Source organism: Panulirus ornatus, chromosome 59 (assembly GCF_036320965.1).
Source record: "Panulirus ornatus isolate Po-2019 chromosome 59, ASM3632096v1, whole genome shotgun sequence".
NCBI classification, from domain to species: domain Eukaryota; kingdom Metazoa; phylum Arthropoda; class Malacostraca; order Decapoda; family Palinuridae; genus Panulirus; species Panulirus ornatus.
In genome coordinates, this window is record NC_092282.1 from 25221242 (window position 1) to 25240041 (window position 18800).

At 38.4% G+C, this 18800-nt stretch overlaps 1 protein-coding gene across 4 annotated transcripts in view; it reads right to left on the bottom strand.

Annotated features, from left to right (window-relative positions):
- The window catches only part of cac (calcium voltage-gated channel subunit cacophony), a 1845957-nt gene that overhangs the window by 6840 nt on the left and 1820317 nt on the right, over nt 1-18800 (bottom strand). For all 4 annotated transcript variants that reach the window (XM_071696567.1, XM_071696568.1, XM_071696569.1 and 1 more), the window contains one exon: nt 12262-12410. In XM_071696567.1, the coding sequence (XP_071552668.1) occupies nt 12262-12410 (149 nt within the window). The remainder of the gene's footprint in view (nt 1-12261; nt 12411-18800) is intronic.

The window sequence follows — 18800 nt, forward strand, 5'->3', positions numbered from 1 at the left end:
TTACCCTTACGTTACTTACTCGATCAAACCACCTCACACCACACATTGTCCTCAAACATCTCATTTCCAGCACATCCACCCTCCTGCGCACAACTCTATCCATAGCCTATGCCTCGCAACCATACAACATTGTTGGAACCACTATTCCTTCAAACATACCCATTTTTGCTTTCCGAGATAATGTTCTCGACTTCCACACAATCTTCAAGGCTCCCAGGATTTTCGCCCCCTCCCCCACCCTATGATCCACTTCCGCTTCCATGGTTCCATCCACTGCCAGATCCACTCCCAGATATCTAAAACACTTTACTTCCACCAGTTTTTCTCCATTCAAACTTACCTCCCAACTGACTTGACCCTCAACCCTACTGTACCTAATTACCTTGCTCTTATTCACATTTACTCTTAACTTTCTTCTTTCACACACTTTACCAAACTCAGTCACCAGCTTCTGCAGTTTCTCACATGAATCAGCCACCAGCGCTGTATCATCAGCGAACAACAACTGACTCACTTCCCAAACTCTCTCATCCCCAACAGACTTCATACTTGCCCCTCTTTCCAAAACTCTTGCATTCACCTCCCTAACAACCCCATCCATAAACAAATTAAACAACCATGGAGACATCACACACCCCTGCCGCAAACCTACATTCACTGAGAACCAATCACTTTCCTCTCTTCCTACACGTACACATGCCTTACATCCTCGATAAAAACTTTTCACTGCTTCTAACAACTTGCCTCCCACACCATATATTCTTAATACCTTCCACAGAGCATCTCTATCAACTCTATCATATGCCTTCTCCAGATCCATAAATGCTACATACAAATCCATTTGCTTTTCTAAGTATTTCTCACATACATTCTTCAAAGCAAACACCTGATCCACATCCTCTACCACTTCTGAAACCACACTGCTCTTCCCCAATCTGATGTTCTGTACATGCCTTCACCCTCTCAATCAATACCCTCCCATATAATTTACCAGGAATACTCAACAAACTTATATAACTCTGTAATTTGAGCACTCACTCTTATCCCCTTTGCCTTTGTGGCAAATATGTGTAATTAATTAATCATATCTTACAGTGCCTCATTAAAATATAGCATTACAAGTATCTGCTCTATCATTCCTTACTTACAAGGGGTTTAACGAAAGTGAAGCAACAAAGAGTTTTGTCTATTTTGTCTTACAAGTTTCTAAAATTTTCCTTTCATCCTTTACATCTATCTGGCACTTCCTACATGAGTTATTGTCAAGAACAGATGACTGAGCCACAGAGGAAAAGATCCTTGCTTGACTCCATACTCTGTTCCTTCCATTGGAAAGTAATGCAGGAGGAAAGGTTTTCCAGACACCTGCTTCTAACCTTCATTGCCTTCTGTGACATGCTCAGGAAATGTGGGCAGTACTCTTTTTCACCTACTGCCAGGGACATTCCATATATATCATTTGTAGAGCTAAACAAATACCAATAAACAATTTCCTTATGTTAGCCTTTTGCAGGACTAATTCATTATCAAGAAATTAACTCAATTACAAAGCAAACCATACAAACTAGAAAAGAAGGAAAATAGCACCACCTATAAATCATTGGCGATTAAAAATTATATCAACATCTGACAAAGAACGATTATAATTATCAGACCCAATCACTGTAACGAGCCTTGACCAAAAGGTTTAAACTAACAACCTATAAAACTCATTCCATTCTGCTCCTTTGGCTCTTTATGGTTCCATTTTACTGTTGGAGCTCTGCTTATCAATATTTCCAAATATCTCTTTTCTACATAATGTTCATTACTTATTTCCTTCTTTGGTTTTCATAAATGATTTCCATCTTTTTTTCAAATCTTCTTTTAAGTCTATTTTTGTCTCTATGCTGATTTTGCTTTTCTTCCTGCATTTTCAATATTCTCAAATTCAATTCTTGTATTTTCCACACATTCTCTTGTTACTGGATGTTTAGATATACATTTGCCTTTTTTCTTACACTCACAATAATTCTTATGATAATAGCAACCTTCATCTTAGGCGAGTGCATTCATCACCCTATTTCCAGACATTTGTCATAGTTGTATAAAATTTCTGGGTGAACATATTTACAGCCTTTCCTACAGTAACATCCCCTGGTATCTAGAGTTTGAAAGAAGAGTGCTCTCATACACATTTTGGAGTGATTATAATCAAATATGTTGAACAGCATTTTTTCTGTTTTGTTTTATTTACAGTTGTATCATCATTTTCTTTTTATTTGGTGTCATCCTTTGTGCACAAATTATAACTCACTTATTTCATCTTCATTTGTCTCATTCAACATTTTCTATTGCCTATGTTTATTCGCTTCACTGTCTATGTTCTCAATAAGTTTTCATCCTATGACTTCATTCTTGTGCATTAATTTATCGCTTTTTCATTTTCATCTGCACGTTTATTTTGACTCCCTTTGTCTCATTAACATTTTCTCTGCATTTCTATTACCTATGTTTATTTGCTTCACTCTCTATATTTTCATCATCATTTCTTTGTTCTTTATAAATCTAGTCCTTTTCACTGACATGATCTTTTTCTTCTTTCTTTGCAATTCTGAACACTTTACATGCCTTTGACTTCTATAAGCATATATTAGAGTGATGCAATTGATCACTGTCTCCTTTGTGACAGTCATGTTTTTCTTGTCCACAATCTGCATATTTTTTTCTGACATTATTTCCCTGTCTATCATGAACCAAATTTCACATTTTCCAAGCTTACAGGAAGAGAGTTTTCACCTTTTTTTCAATTAGCATTCCATTAAGTTTGTCCTTGCTTATCTTTACATCTTTGTTGACAGGTATGTTTTTACATTCTGATACCATAACTGCTTCCTAAAACTGTTTCCATTATCATTTCATTCTTTATATCTTCAATTTTCAATTTGATGCCACACTTATAATATTCTACCAGTTTAATTTTATCTTTACCAAAAACTGCAAATGAATTTGTAATTATATGATTAACACTTACAATTGCATATCAGTTTTAGTAAGTTCTTTCCAAGATAACATTTTTCTTTTTCTTTCATTTACAACTTTGAGGCTGACCGAGAGTTTTCATTACAGAATAAAAATCAAACATAACAGTAAATGAAATTGAAGCAACCTTTACCACAATAAATGAAACTGAGGTGACCTTTAACACATTAGCTTAAAAGATAATTTAGTCATCACAAAATTAACACATGATAATTAATGAAATCCTGTATTTTCAAATGAATACAGGACTTGCGTAAATGATAATCTAGTTGCCACATTGAGTTCACACAAGACAATAGCAAACAAAATCCTAAGTTAGTTGTCACATGAGTTCACACATGACAATTGCAAACAAAATCCTGTATTATAAAACTTATATCAGCCATTATATTTTACAACTATCTCTTTAATAAGAAGTGTTAAATATCTGTCTTGGAATAAGACAAATTTCAAAACATCACTGTTTTCTCAATATTCTAACTTTCATAATAATTCCCAAATCTTTAACCCTGTTTTCCTAAATCATTTCCTTTCCTGGTGGCCCTTTACAGAGGGTATCTGATATATCCAATACTTTTCCACAACTCAGTAAATCATATTTCTCTTCAATGAATTCCACTGAATTTTCCTCTGCTCATTTGTATGTCACAGTTAGGGGTTTTTGCAGTCTGCAATGTCTCTTTGTCCTCCACATGCTTATCGCTTTCCTTACTCTTGTATCACCCATGAAGAACCTCCCTGTACTTGCTTTTATACCATAACTTATGTTAGATAAGATTAATTATGAAGAGTATTGGGGTTAGTACTGCCATAAAAACATCTTCATCTGACACACTCCCAATTTCATACTACCAGATGTTCTGTTTGAAATAAACTCCTTAGTCTATTCTTTTAATCCAACTTTCATGTTAAGTTCAGCCACTTTTTCTGGTACGATCTTATAATTCACTTTGTCTAATGCCTTAGCAAAGTCCAGCAAGATAGACTCTATTCTCTTTTCATGCATTACTATACCATGTATGTTTTGTTGTGCATTAGTAGTTGCATCTGTTCGTTTTTACCTGGAACAAATCCATGGTGACTTTTAATGATGATTTTAATTGACTTTCATAACATTTCTTTATTTTTCTTCGAAAGAATTTACTCACATTTGAAGTCGAACAAACAGATTTATACTGTTTCATCAGAAACTTTGATTCTCCTTCATGACTCAGTATTGCATGTGCTATTTTGTGCATTTCAACTATTCTACCATCACTGGGTCTGTCTCATCAATATTCAATTTACATAATGACAACCATAGCATGGGCAAAACTTGCCCCAATCAGGCCATCTTAGATAAAAGTAAAAGCACAAATCAATCAGGCCATCTTAGATAAAATAAAAAAGTAAAAGCACAAATCAATCAGGAAGAAGGGTTATGTGAAGGGTTATATGAAGAGGGAAAGACAAAAGGAAGAAAATTCCACAGCTTATGTGTTTGAGGGAAGAAGGATGCATTATAACAGCCATCACTCTAAGTCACTCAAAACTTAAAGGTATTCACATCAAATATCTCATTACTGATATTTATTTATCCATTACCATCTAACATTCATTTTGGGTCATTCTCCTACTCTGAATGGCCATTCCTGATCTTTTGTTAATACGAAAACTATAATTTGGATTAATCTCCATGTTTCTGATAGTTTCTCTTCATTCATTCCTGATTTTTTCCTTAAAATTCTTTATTTAATGTCATTCCCTTTTTTTATTCTTTTCTGTTCGTCCAAATTTTTCTTTCTCTTGGTACCTTCTATGCAGTCCCTCATACTTTCTTCTAACCGGTATTAAGGCCTCAGATACTTCACTCGATTATAAAATCTTCTAACACCTCATTAATTGTGAGTGTATTTTCATCATGTTAGTTAATTCATCATTTAACTTCTTATTGCATTTTGAGCTGAAAACAAATCTGTATTGTTTATTTAACATCTTATATATTTTCATGGAAATATTTTCATACTTTTTTCAACTTTAATGGGTCTACCTTCTAACTTCCTGCTTTTGCTTTGTCCATGTGTGTGAACAGTAATTTAGGGTTCCTTTTAATGTTTTGTATAAGTCTTTATTCATTTTCTGTTCTCTAGGGAATTTCATTAATTCCATACTTGCATTCTTTATTTTTCCACTTAGCTCTTTACTTTTTGTTTCTCTTGTTTTACACCTTTTATTCTTTTTGCATGCTACTGGATTCATCCAAAGTTTACTGTCACTTTGCCATTTTACCTTTCTGTTTTGCTAGGTGTTGGCCGATTCATTATATGTTGCATTTTCTCATGGTATACTTTTATACTTGTTTTAAATTCATTGCCCTTGAAGATCTTGCTCCAATTTTTCTTTGGAGTTCTTTCAATGAACACTCTCCACTCTGATTTGATGTGATCAGGTTTATTTATTTATCTATTTTGCTTTGTTGCTGTCTCCCGCGTTAGCAAGGTAGTGCAAGGAAACAGACGAAAGAATGGCCCAACCCACCCACATACACATGTATATACATACACGTCCACACACACAAATATACATATCTATACATCTCAACGTATACATATATATACACACAGACATATACATATATACACATGTACATAATTCATACTGTCTGCCTTTATTCATTCCCATCACCATCTAGCCACACATGAAATAACAACCCCCTCCCCGTCATGTGTGCAAGGTAGCGATAGGAAAAGTCAACAAAGGCCACATTTCTTCACACTCAGTCTCTAGCTGTCATGTAATAATGCACCGAAACCACAGCTCCCTTTCCACATCCAGGCCCCACAGAACTTTCCATGGTTTACCCAAGACGCTTCACATGCCCTGGTTCAATCCATTGACAGCACATCGACCCTGGTATACCACACCATTCCAATTCACTCTATTCCTTGCACGCCTTTCACCCTCCTGCATGTTCAGGCCCCGATCACTCAAATTCTTTTTCAATCCATCTTTCCATCTCCAATTTGGTCTCCCACTTCTCCTCGTTCCCTCCACCTCTGACACATATATCCTCTTGGTCAATCTTTCCTCACTCATTCTCTTCATGTGACCAAACCATTTCAAAACACCCTCTTCTGCTCTCTCAACCACACTTTTTTTATTACCACACATCTCTCTAACCCAATTATTACTTACTCCATCAAACCACCTCACACCACATATTGTCCTCAAACATCTCATTTCCAGCACATCCACCTTCCTCCGCACAACTCTATCCATAGCCCATGCCTCGCGACCATACAACATTGTTGGAACCACTATTCCTTCGAGCATACCCATTTTTGCTCTCCGAGATAATGTTCTCGACTTCCACACATTCTTCAATGCTCCCAGAATTTTCGCCCCCTCCCCCACCCTATGATTCACTTCCGCTTCCATGGTTCCATCCGCGGTTAAATCCACTCCCAGATATCTAAAACACTGCACTTCCTCCAGTTTTTCTCCATTCAAACTTACCTCCCAATTGACTTGACCCTCAACCCTCTGTACCTAATAACCTTGCTCTTATTCACATTTTCTCTCAGTTTTCTTCTTTCACACACTTTACCAAACTCAGCCACCAGCTTCTGCAGTTTCTCACATGAATCAGCCACTAGCACTGTATCATCAGCGAACAACAACTGACTCACTTCCCAAGCTCTCTAATCCACAACAGATTGCATACTTGCCCCTCTTTCCAAAACTCTGGCATTCACCTCCCTAACAACCCCATCCATAAACAAATTAAACAACCACGGAGACATCACACACCCCTGCCACAAACCTACATTCACTGAGAACCAATCACTTTCCTCTCTTCCTACACGTACATATACCTTACATCCTCGATAAAAACTTTTCACTGCTTCTAACAACTTGCCTCCCACACCATATATTCTTAATACCTTCCAAAGAGCATCTCTATCAACTCTATCATATGCCTTCTCCAGATCCATAAATGCTACATACAAATCCATTTGCTTTTCTAAGTATTTCTCAGATACATTTTTCAAAGCAAAACACCTGATCCACACTTCCTCTACCACTTCTGAATCTACAATGCTCTTCCCCAATCTGATGCTCTGTACATACCTTCACCCTCTCAATCAATACCCTCCCATATAATTTCCCAGGAATACTCAACAAACTTATACCTCTGTAATTTGAGCACTCACTTTTATCCCCTTTGCCTTTGTACAATGGGCACTATGCAAGCATTCCGGCAATCTCAGGCACCTCACCATGAGTCATACAAACATTATTGTAATTTTACGTCAGCAAATCACACCTCTGCTAGAGGTCGCTTTCCCATGAGATACGCTTTGCCACAGAGGTGTTAGTTACACTTCAATCAACACTGCCAGGGGTGCACTCTCCTCCCTGGGGATTACTGTGGATGGTTGTAGTGCAGGCAGCCATCCTCTTGTCACCAGGTTCTTAAAGGGAGTTTTCAACTTGTGGCCGTCTGTCCCTAGGTATACAAGAACTTGGGATGTTCAGCAGGTGCTACAGCATCTGCGTGCCATGCATCCTTTGTCCTCCCTCTCTTTAAAGGATTTAACACTGAAGCTTGTGATGTTGATGGCACTTACGCAGGCTGCCAGAATACAAACTTTGCATTGTTTGTTGCTGAAAAATATTAGCTTTGGGCAGGATTCTGTTTGTGTTTGGTTAGGGGAAACTATTAAACAGTGCAGGCCAAAGTTCAATGTGCGGTTTGTGACCTTTAAAGCATATTCTACTGACATTAGATTGTGTGTGTGTGAAACTCTGAAAATGTATATTGCTAGGACAGAGGAGTTCAGAAATTCTGCACATCAGGAGAATGGGAAGTTACTCCTAAGTTTTATCAAGCCCCACAAGCATGTAACGAGGGACACTGTTGCAAGGTGGATTCGAACAGTGCTTTCTGTTGGGCATAGACTCCAGCCAGTATTCAGCGGGCAGTGTTCGGCCTGCAGCTGCATCGAAAGCCAAAGCCATGGCTCTACCGATTGGACACATCATGGCAAGGGCTGGGTGGTCCAGGGCTGCCACTTTTGCCAAGTTTTATGACAAGGAGATTGTCCCAAGTCACGATCCTTTCCAAGATGCTGTTCTTCAATAGTCTGTTCATTTTGTTTGCATTGGAGATGTTGTCTCTTGTCACCTGGTCCATGGCTATGTAAATTTCTTACTATATTGCAGTTTGTTACTGCTTGTATCATTTCTCCTCTCTGCATGTCTACAGTACGACACCCACATGGCTTCAAAACCTCATGGGAAAGCGACCTCTAGCAGAGGTGTGATTTGCTGACGTAAAATTAATAAAGTACATGAGACTTACCGTAGGTCAGTTGAAATGTGCTTCGAATTTTATGAAGCAAATCACCTCTGCTAGAAGGGAGCTATCACATGCCCACCTCTCCCACCCTACGCTCTGTAGCGTCATGTGGCTTACATATTTCTAGCAGTGCAAAATGTTCAGTTACTTTCATGTGGTTGGTCGTACTTTTAAAGTCTGGTGGCGTGAAGCGGCAAAGCGTATCTCATGTGAAAGCTCCCTTCTAGCAGAGGTGATTTGCTTCATAAAATTCGAAGCACATTTCAACTGACCTACGGTAAGTCTCATGTACTTCATTAATCATTGTATGTGATGTATGATAAGAATTCATCGTTAAATCAGTTGTTACCTAGATTGTTCCATCACATTCACATTTATCAACTTCCAAGCCATATGAAGATACTGATCTGAAAGGCCTGCACTACTATATCTGGAAAACAAGTCATGTCATTTGTAAGGATAAGATCTATTATGGTCTTTGGTCTACTTGTACAAATCTAATGGCCTGAAGGATTTCAATGGGCTATGGATGCATTCCCATTCATTTGCTGATCAATAACTTCTTTCCTTGTATTGCTGTACATCCATAATTCATTCTTCTTTCTTTTCATTCAATAAAACAGCCATTAAAGTCACCTATCCATGTAATCAGTGGACCCATTTCCTTAACTCCCTCCAACATTCTACAAAAATCTAAAATATTTCTTTAAAATCATGTAGTTTGGTTTTTGGTGGTCTGTATGATACTAGATTTATTGTATTTAAGGCTGGGATACCACTACAATTAGTTCACATTTATTGTGACTCATCTTCATTATCTTCTTTCCTTTTAGGTTATATGTAGATATACTGCTACACTGCTCTAAATGTTTCCAACAGATTCAAGTTTGCTTAATCTTCCACTTTCTCATTGAAACACATGTCAGCCATGTTGATCAGGACTGTGTTGTTGTCCTAAGTGTATTCATTGATACAATTTACCTCAACCTATAGTTCTCACCAGACTTGGCATTTTCATTTACATTATCTTCCACTAATTCACCATTCCTTTATGTGAACTCAGCTGGTTTCTGGACTTTATGTTTTCATTCAAATAGTTTTTATATCTTTTGTTTTGAGCTAGTTTTTCCTAATTTTCCAACATTCATTTTTTGTCTCAATCATGTTGTGTTTTCACCATTAATCTATTTCCATTTCACCCAGTCCTTTCCCGATTTAGTTCTCTAATGACAACAATTCCACTGATTTGACGTGTTTCTGCAAGAGGTACATTCTTGTCAATTATGGTTCTGTTTCTCATTCCCTCCTGTTTCTGTGTTTTGATCTGTCCTACATTTTTCAGATTCTGCTAAAACTGGCTCAAGTCATCATTACATTTTGACCTGTTTGATGATGTGTTAATTCTATGTCTGTTTTCTGGCTATTCACTGTTTCCTCTAATCTTTCTCTAAATGTTTTCCTGGCCATGTTTATTCAAATATTTCTTTCTCTGGTACTGGTTTCCACTATATGGGCTTTGTCTATGATTAAATAATCCTCAAATTTTATGATCATGTCTCTGTCTTATTTTTCTTTCTTCTTCCAGTAGTATTTTCCAAATATTCCACTTTTATTTGATGTTTATATCTACATATTTCATTTTCTTTATACTCTTGATAATTCCCATAACAATTAGACGTCTGTATAGGCTTGGCTTTGAGGAGGCATGTACTTATTTTATTTTTCCCACTTGTAGATGTGATATTTGTCATATCTATTATAAACGTTTAGGTAAATATATTCACTTCCGCTTCCATGCCACAAGCATCTTTTGCGCAAGCCATCACTGCTTCCCTATATACATCCCATTCCTCCCCCACTCCCCTTACCTCCTTTGTTCTCACCTTTTTCCATTCTGTACTCAGTCTCTCCTGGTACTTCCTCACACAAGTCTCCTTCCCAAGCTCACTTACTCTCACCACTCTGGCATCAAGAAATCCACAAAGGAATGCTATCCTACACATTTAGGGTGATTACACTCACATTTACTACAGTGCATACATCTGTCTAATAGGTATTATCTGCATGTAATACTGACTTTCATCATATTTGTTGGTGTATTCCTTCCCTGATATGCTTTGACTTTGTTCATGGTTCTTCTCTATTTTCATCACTTTCAAGGTATATTTCGTCATTTGATTTGACAATATTTTCTCTAAATCTTTTTTAGTATGTTATTTTCTTCTTTGCATGTTCTCGATTATCACTTTTGTCACCATCATCAGTAATTTTATTTTGTCTTTCCTTTGTCTTATTTACATTTTCTCCACAGTTCTGTTGTTACCCAGATTCATTCACTCTACTCTCTGCATTTTCAATGTCACTTTCTTGTTTTATATTAATTCTAATCATACATAACCTCTGCAAATCTTCACCTTCGCTTCCACAAGATAATGATCAGACATCCCTCCAGCTGCACCTCTCAGCACATTAACATCCAAAAGTCTCTCTTTCACGTGCCTATCAATTAACATGTAATCCAATAATGTTCTCTGGCCATCTCTCCTACTTACATACGTATACTTATGTATATCTCTATTTCTAAACCAGGTATTCCCAATCACCAATCCTTTTTCAATGCACAAATATACCAGCTCTTCACCATTTCCATTTACAACACTGAACACCCCATGTACACCAATTATTCCCTCAACTGCCACATTACTCACCTCTGCATTCAAATCACCCATCACTATAACCCAGTCTCATGCATCAAAATTACTAACACACTCACTCAGCTGCTTCCAAAACACTTGCCTCTCATGATCTTTCTTCTCATGCCCATGTGCATTTGCACCAATAATCACCTATCTCTCTCCATCCACTTTCAGTTTTACCCATATCAATCTGGAGTTTACTTTCTTACACTCTATCACATACTCCCACAACTTCTGTTTCAGGAGTAGTGCTACTCCTTCCCTTGCTCTAGTCCTCTCACCAACCCCTGACTCTACTCCCAAGATATTCCCAAACCACTCTTCCCCTTTACCCTTGAGCTTCGTTTCACTCAGAGCCAAAACATCCAGGTTCCTTTCCTCAAACAAACTACCTATCTCTCCTTTTTTCTCATCTTGGTTACATCCACACACATTTAGATACCCCAGTCTAAGCCTTCGAGGAGGATGAGCACTCCCCGTGTGACTCCTTCTTCTGTTTCCCCTATAGAAAGTTAAATACAAGGAGGGGAGGGTTTCTATTATCTTTTTTTATGTGGAAAGAATCCAAGACGAGCAGTTTACAAAGAGAAAGTGTGAAAGAACATTTACAGGGGTTGATGTTTGCAGAAGACCACCTGTGATATGGGGAAATAAGAATGAAAGAGTACTGGAGGGAGAGAAAAGGGGGAAGAATACATGGAATGGTGTGTGCTAAGGAGGCATGTAAGGACAGGGATAAGTGGAGACTCTTTTGCCATGGGCACCTTCTTGATAGGAGTTCCCAGAGGAAACAGATCAGATACATAGCTTGATAAACAGATATACTTGCACCATAAATTTTCTTACATACTATATCAACAAGCAGAAGATTGTCTGGATATCCTGGATGATTTTCATCATGAATAATCTTAATTTGTGAATACTCACCTGCTGCATCTTTTCTGCTAAATATCATTCTTAAAGAAAAAAAAATACATGGTATTATCACTGATGACAAAGGAGTTAATAACCCTCTAAAAATACACCTGCTTACATTCCTGACCAGACCATGATCCTCCAATGAGAAAGAAAATCTTTATGCTAAGTCAGTGCAGGAAAACCAGTCTCCACTAGCAAGACTCTTAGATGTAAAACACTGTAGGTTATATAACTGATGTGCCAAGCTGGGGTCAATGACTGCCTTTGCTGGCCACAATTACCTACCTCGTAGCCCACTTCTTTTATGGATGTTATCATATTTAACGAGGTCCACCACATCACTGACAGCATCACTGAAGCCGATGTCATGTTGGGGCTGGCTAGGTCTTCGTGGTGAAGGACTCCGCCTGATTGGTGTTGGAGACCGCATGCGTCTGAGGTAAGTATGATCAACTTCGAAACAGGATAACAGGGTACATCAACAGGGGAAGTCCTTATCAGATGACCAATCTAACTGTTTTTGTTAGATGAATCATTCTAAGCCGTATTCAGAAAATGGGAAACTTAACCCCTATGTAATTTACAAACAGCCAAGTATGTCAATCCACTGAGATAAAAAAAAAATCCCAATACAAAATAATGCCAGTAAATTCTTATATAGCAATTGTTATATATTTAGAATGAAAGACTATCTATGTGTACTCTATAAGCAGTGCATCCTCCCAAACCTGGACTAAATGGTGTGCAAAGAAGTTAGAGCTAGGACATATTCCTGGTTTTAGAAGAAAAACTATATCATACCAAACATCAACTATATCCCTCCAAACCCAGACTAACTGGTTCTGGTTTGGCATTACTTTGGGTTTCAGTGATAAAGTCATGCACAATCAATTCTATCACTCAAGAGAGAAAATGTTCACAATAAGCAATGGTATCTTTCTTTTCCTGTAACTTAATCAAAACCCAGATATCAGCTGGTTTTAGAAGTTTTGGATCTGGAGGATCAGGCACTGGAGGTATTTACTTATCTGTACAGTTGAGAGAGAGCTTTAAACCCATGGGGACCCATATTTAGAACTTTTTTTACTATTGAGTAGGTTTTTACTCTTTCTATCCAGCTAGCACTCACCACCTTCTTGTCTATTCAGTCACTAATCACCCTTAAAATAAAAAATAATCTTTTCGATCCTTACAATCCAGCTTCTTGCCTACTTTTTTGTCATGACCTCTGGTTATTCTGGTACAGCATCTTATGATGAACTCTTCTCTGAAATTGTTCTTTAACTGATTTGGAAGCATAAAGACTGTTATCAGGTCACCTTTCTCTCTTTTCTTTTTTATACTGGACAAATTTGTAGCTAACAGCATCTCATTTAACTCAGCTCTCTAAATTTAGATATCATCTCCATTGCTCTTCTTTGGGTCTTGTCAATCAAGTCTTTGTGCTACTTTAGATGTTGTGACCTGACTTACGAGGCATCAATCTGTTCTGGCCTAATACATATGTTGTGAATGGCTTTCCAAAAATTTTCTTATCCATATACCAAAATGCAATTCTAAGATTTACCTACAGACAGCTTGCCTCTTTCACAATTCTCCTGATGCTCAGCTATGGCAACAGATTAGGCATAATGTTGAATCCAAGGTCCCTTTCATGTATAGATATCACACTTGTTTCCCATTTAGTAATAACCAATATGAGGCCTTCTTTCAACGTATCCTTACATCATTCTTTATTTTTCTCATGACTTTGATATTACCTGCAAACAAGGTTAGGAGGGAGTACAATCAATCTGGAATGCCATTTATACACACTAAGAACAGCAGTGATCCCAAGACTGAGCCCTGTGGCATACCTTTATGGCCCCAACCCTCTTCGAGAATGCTCCTCTTATCTGTATCCTGTGCTCCATTCCACTAAAGTAATCTTCTATCAAGTGAAGAAGTCTACCTCCTTATTACTGCCTGTATCTTTAGTTTCTTAATAAGCCTCCACTAAGGTACAGCCTCGAAGCTTTCTGGTAGTCTAGAAAAATGTGCTCTACCCATCCATTTATTTGATAGATCTGAGATGCTCCTCAGCCTGTCACTTGTGTCAGGGAAATCTGTAATGCATGAACTCCTTTCCTAAAATCCATGTTGTATTGCAGTTAGGTAGTTTCTCCATTGCAAGTACTTATTCATCTATTTTCTGATCATCTTTTTCAGTTTTTACAGACCACAATTGTTTGTGACTAGCCAGCAGTTCAGCACAGTTCCCCCATCACCTTTCTTACATAGAAGCACAACATTCACCCTAATCCACAACTCTGGAACATCTTACTCTAATGGCCTGCTTAACAATATTTCAAGTGGCCCAGCAAGTGCAACCACACATTTCTATAGGACATATGGGAAGTCTTCATCAGGACCGTGAACCTTACAAAGGTCAAGTTGATTTAATAGCCTGATTATATCATTCTTATCAACTTCCATACCTTCTGAGACTTCTTCCCCCTCAAACCTAGCTAATGCTGGAGCAAAGTTGTCCTCCTCTGTGAAAATACTTTTAATCTTATTATTCAGTTCTTCACATACTTCCTCATCCTGCTCAGTAATAGTTCCCTGCAAGTCTCTTAGCATGATTAGATGCTCTTGAACTGATAATTCACTCTTAATGAATTCAAGGAAATTCATTAAGGTTAGGCAGTTTCTCCATTGCAAGTACTTATTCAACTATTTTCTGATCATCTTTTTAAGTTTTTACAGACCACATTTGTTTGAGACTGGCCAGCAGTTCAGCACAGTTCCCCCATCACCTTTCTTACACAGAAGCACAACATTCACCCTAATCCACAACTCTGGAACACCATCTTCCTCTAATGGCCTGCTTAACAATATTTCAAGTAGCCCAGCAAGTGCAACCACACATTTCTATAGGACTGTGAACCTTACAAAGGTCAAGTTGATTTAATAGCCTGATTATATCATTCTTATCAACTTCCATACCTACTGAGACTTCTTCCCCCTCCAACCTAGCTAATACTGGAGCAATATTGTCCTCCTCTGTGAAAATACTTTTAATTCTATTATTCAGTTCTTCACATCTTTCCTCATCCTGCTCAGTAATAGTTCCCTGCAAGTCTCTTAGCATGATTAGATGCTCTTGAATTGATAATTCACTCTTAATAAATTCAAGGAAATGTTTTGGACTGTCTTTTGCTCTGTCTACAATACTCTTTTCAAAGTTCTCTGCTTCTCCCTCCTTATCTTCCAGTACTTGTTTTTTGCTTCCTGACTGTGTCATCTATTTATCAGCTACACTATATCTCTGAGCACTTTCATAAATGACAATCTTGCTGAACAACATTTCATCTTTTTAATCCTCATCTATCTATCATTCAATGGTGCCCATGTTTTGCAACCAATATAGATTTCACAGGTCCTAGTATAGCACTGTAGCTGCCATGACTGTATCTCCTCTTTGGGTCCTGTGGCCCCTATGATCCCTATATTGCATCCTCCTCCACCACATGGTCCAAATCAAGCATTACATGATCACTAGCCAATACGTGAATCACATTCAAATTGCTCTATTCCCAAGCAATTATGTATAAGGACAAGGTCTAGCAGATATGATGTATCATCCCTCTAGTTCTTGTATGCTCCATAAGGTGACAATAAAAGAAATTCTGGGTACTTTCAAGGCACTTGTGTTTCCATGATTTTCTAACTTCATGAGAATCTAATTCTGTCCAGTGTATTTCCCTTTAACTGAAATGCCCCAGCAAGGAGGAAGTGTCTTGCCACTTCCTGCACCATCCTGACTGTTCCTTAATTGTTCTCAATATACATATGCTCTGGGTCATCAGGTCACACAAACACATCCCTTTTGTCATACCACTTACACATATCAAATTATTTACAACAAAAGTTTGGTGTTTCCATATACAAAGTAGTGCAGAACATGGCATACCTTTTCTATTTCCTCTTGTAGTTCCACATGAAAGCAGTTTTTTTTTTTTTTAATAAGGAGCAGAGAAACCAATGGTCTTGCATACCAACTGCCCATATGAAATGTGTGACCTTTACTAAAGTAATCATTCATCAGTTTCTTTACAACACCACCAGAAAATGCTAACTGCCAAGAACGACTTCATTTCCCTTGCCAGCACTAGATCATGAATCAAACCAGTCTCACAATCACACAAGACATACAATTTGATGCCAAAACAATTTCACTTTGATGGCATGTACCATTTGCATGAGTCATTCTGAAAAGCATCAAAGATTTCAGTCAAAAAAAAAAATACTGCTCACATCACTATCTATTCATTGTAGTGTTCTGAGGAGCAAGTGTGGTCAAGACATATTTTTCCCAAAGAGTTCCATCTTAATGAGAAGGTCTGTGCTCGAGTAATAATCTTGATCACCTGCATATACATGTGGTATTTGCATACATTCAGAAAAAAGCAAATACAATTCACTAACATCTTAAGAGGTCGTCATGAGCTCAGCACCTCTCACAATCTGTGTATGGTATCTGTTTATTTTGTGCAGGAAACAGATGAAAGAATGGCCTAACCCACCCACATACACATGTATATACATACACGTCCACACACACACACAAACATAGCTATATATCTCAACGTATACATATATATACACACACAGACATATACGTATATACATATGTACATAATTCATACTGTCTGCCCTTATTCATTCCCGTCGCCACCCCACCACACATGAAATGACCATCCCCTCCCCTCACACGTGTGCAAGGTAGCACTAGGAAAAGACAACATAGGCCACATTCGTTCACACTCAGTCTCTAGCTGTCATGTATAATGCACCGAAACCACAGCTCCCTTTCCACATCCAGGCCCCACAAAACTTTCCATGGTTTACCCCAGACGCTTCACATGCCCTGGTTTTCAATCCACTGACAGCACGTTGACCCCGCTATACCACATCGTTCCAATTCACTCTATTCCTGGATGTGGCAGCAGATGGAACCATGGAAGAGGAAGTGAATCATAGGGTGGGGGAGGGGACGAAAATTCTGGGAGCGTTGAAGAATGTGTGGAAGTCGAGAACATTATCTCGGAAAGCAAAAATGGGTATGTTTGAAGGAATAGTGATTCCAACAATGTTGTATGGTTGCGAGGCGTGGGCTATGGATAGAGTTGTGCGCAGGAGGGTGGATGTGCTAGAAATGAGATGTTTGAGGACAATGTGTGGTGTGAGGTGGTTTGATCGAGTAAGTAATGTAAGGGTAAGAGAGATGTGTGGAAATAAAAAGAGCGTGGTTGAGAGAGCAGAAGAGGGTGCTTTGAAACGGTTTGGGCACATGGAGAGAATGAGTGAGGAAAGATTGACCAAGAGGATATATGTGTCGGATGTGGAGGGAACGAGGAGAATTGGGAGACCAAATTGGAGGTGGAAAGATGGAGTGAAAAAGATTTTGTGTGATCGGGGCCTGAACATGCAGGAGGGTGAAAGGAGGGCAAGGAATAGAGTGAATTGGATCAATGTGGTATACCGGGGTTGACGTGCTGTCAGTGGATTGAATCAGGGCATGTGAAGCGTCTGGGGTAAACCATGGAAAGTTGTGTGGGGCCTGGATGTGGAAAGGGAGCTGTGGTTTCGGGCATTATTGCATGACAGCTAGAGACTGTGTGTGAACGAATGGGGCCTTTGTTGTCTTTTCCTAGTGCTACCTCGCACACATGAGGGGGGAGGGGGATGGTATTCCATGTGTGGTGAGGTGGCGATGGGAATGAATAAAGGCAGACAGTGTGAATTGTGTGCATGGGTATATATGTATGTGTCTGTGTGTATATATATGTGTACATTGAGATGTATGTATAGGTATGTATATTTGCGTGTGTGGACGTGTATGTATATACATTGAGTATAGAGGGTGGGTTGGGCCATTTCTTTCGTCAGTTTCCTTGCGCTACCTCGCAAACGCGGGAGACAGCGACAAAGCAAAATAAAATAAATATATATATATATATATATATATATATATATATATATATATATATATATATATATATATATATATATATTTCTTTCTTTCAAAGTATTCGCCATTTCCCGCATTAGCAAGGTAGCGTTAAGAACAGAGGACTGGGCCTCTGAGGGAATATCCTCACCTGGCCCCCTTCTCTGTTCCTTCTTTTGGAAAATTAAAAAAAAACAAAAGGGGAGGATTTCCAGCCCCCCGCTCCCTCCACTTTTAGTCGCCTTCTACGACACGCGGGGACTATATATATATATATATATATATATATATATATATATATATATATATATATATATATATATATTTTTTTTTTAATTATACTTTGTCACTGTCTCCCACGTTTGCGAGGTAGCGCAAGGAAACAGACGAAAGAAATGGCCCAACCCCCCCCCATACACATGTATATACATACGTCCACACACGCAAATATACATACCTACACAGCTTTCCATGATTTACCCCAGACGCTTCACATGCCTTGATTCAATCCACTGACAGCACGTCAACCCCGGTATACCACATCGCTCCAATTCACTCTATTCCTTGCCCTCCTTTCACCCTCCTGCATGTTCAGGCCCCAATCACACAAAATCTTTTTCACTCCATCTTTCCACCTCCAATTTGGTCTCCCTCTTCTCCTCGTTCCCTCCACCTCCGACACATATATCCTCTTGGTCAATCTTTCCTCACTCATTCTCTCCATGTGCCCAAACCACTTCAAAACACCCTCTTCTGCTCTCTCAACCACGCTCTTTTTATTTCCACAAATCTCTCTTACCCTTACGTTACTCACTCGATCAAACCACCT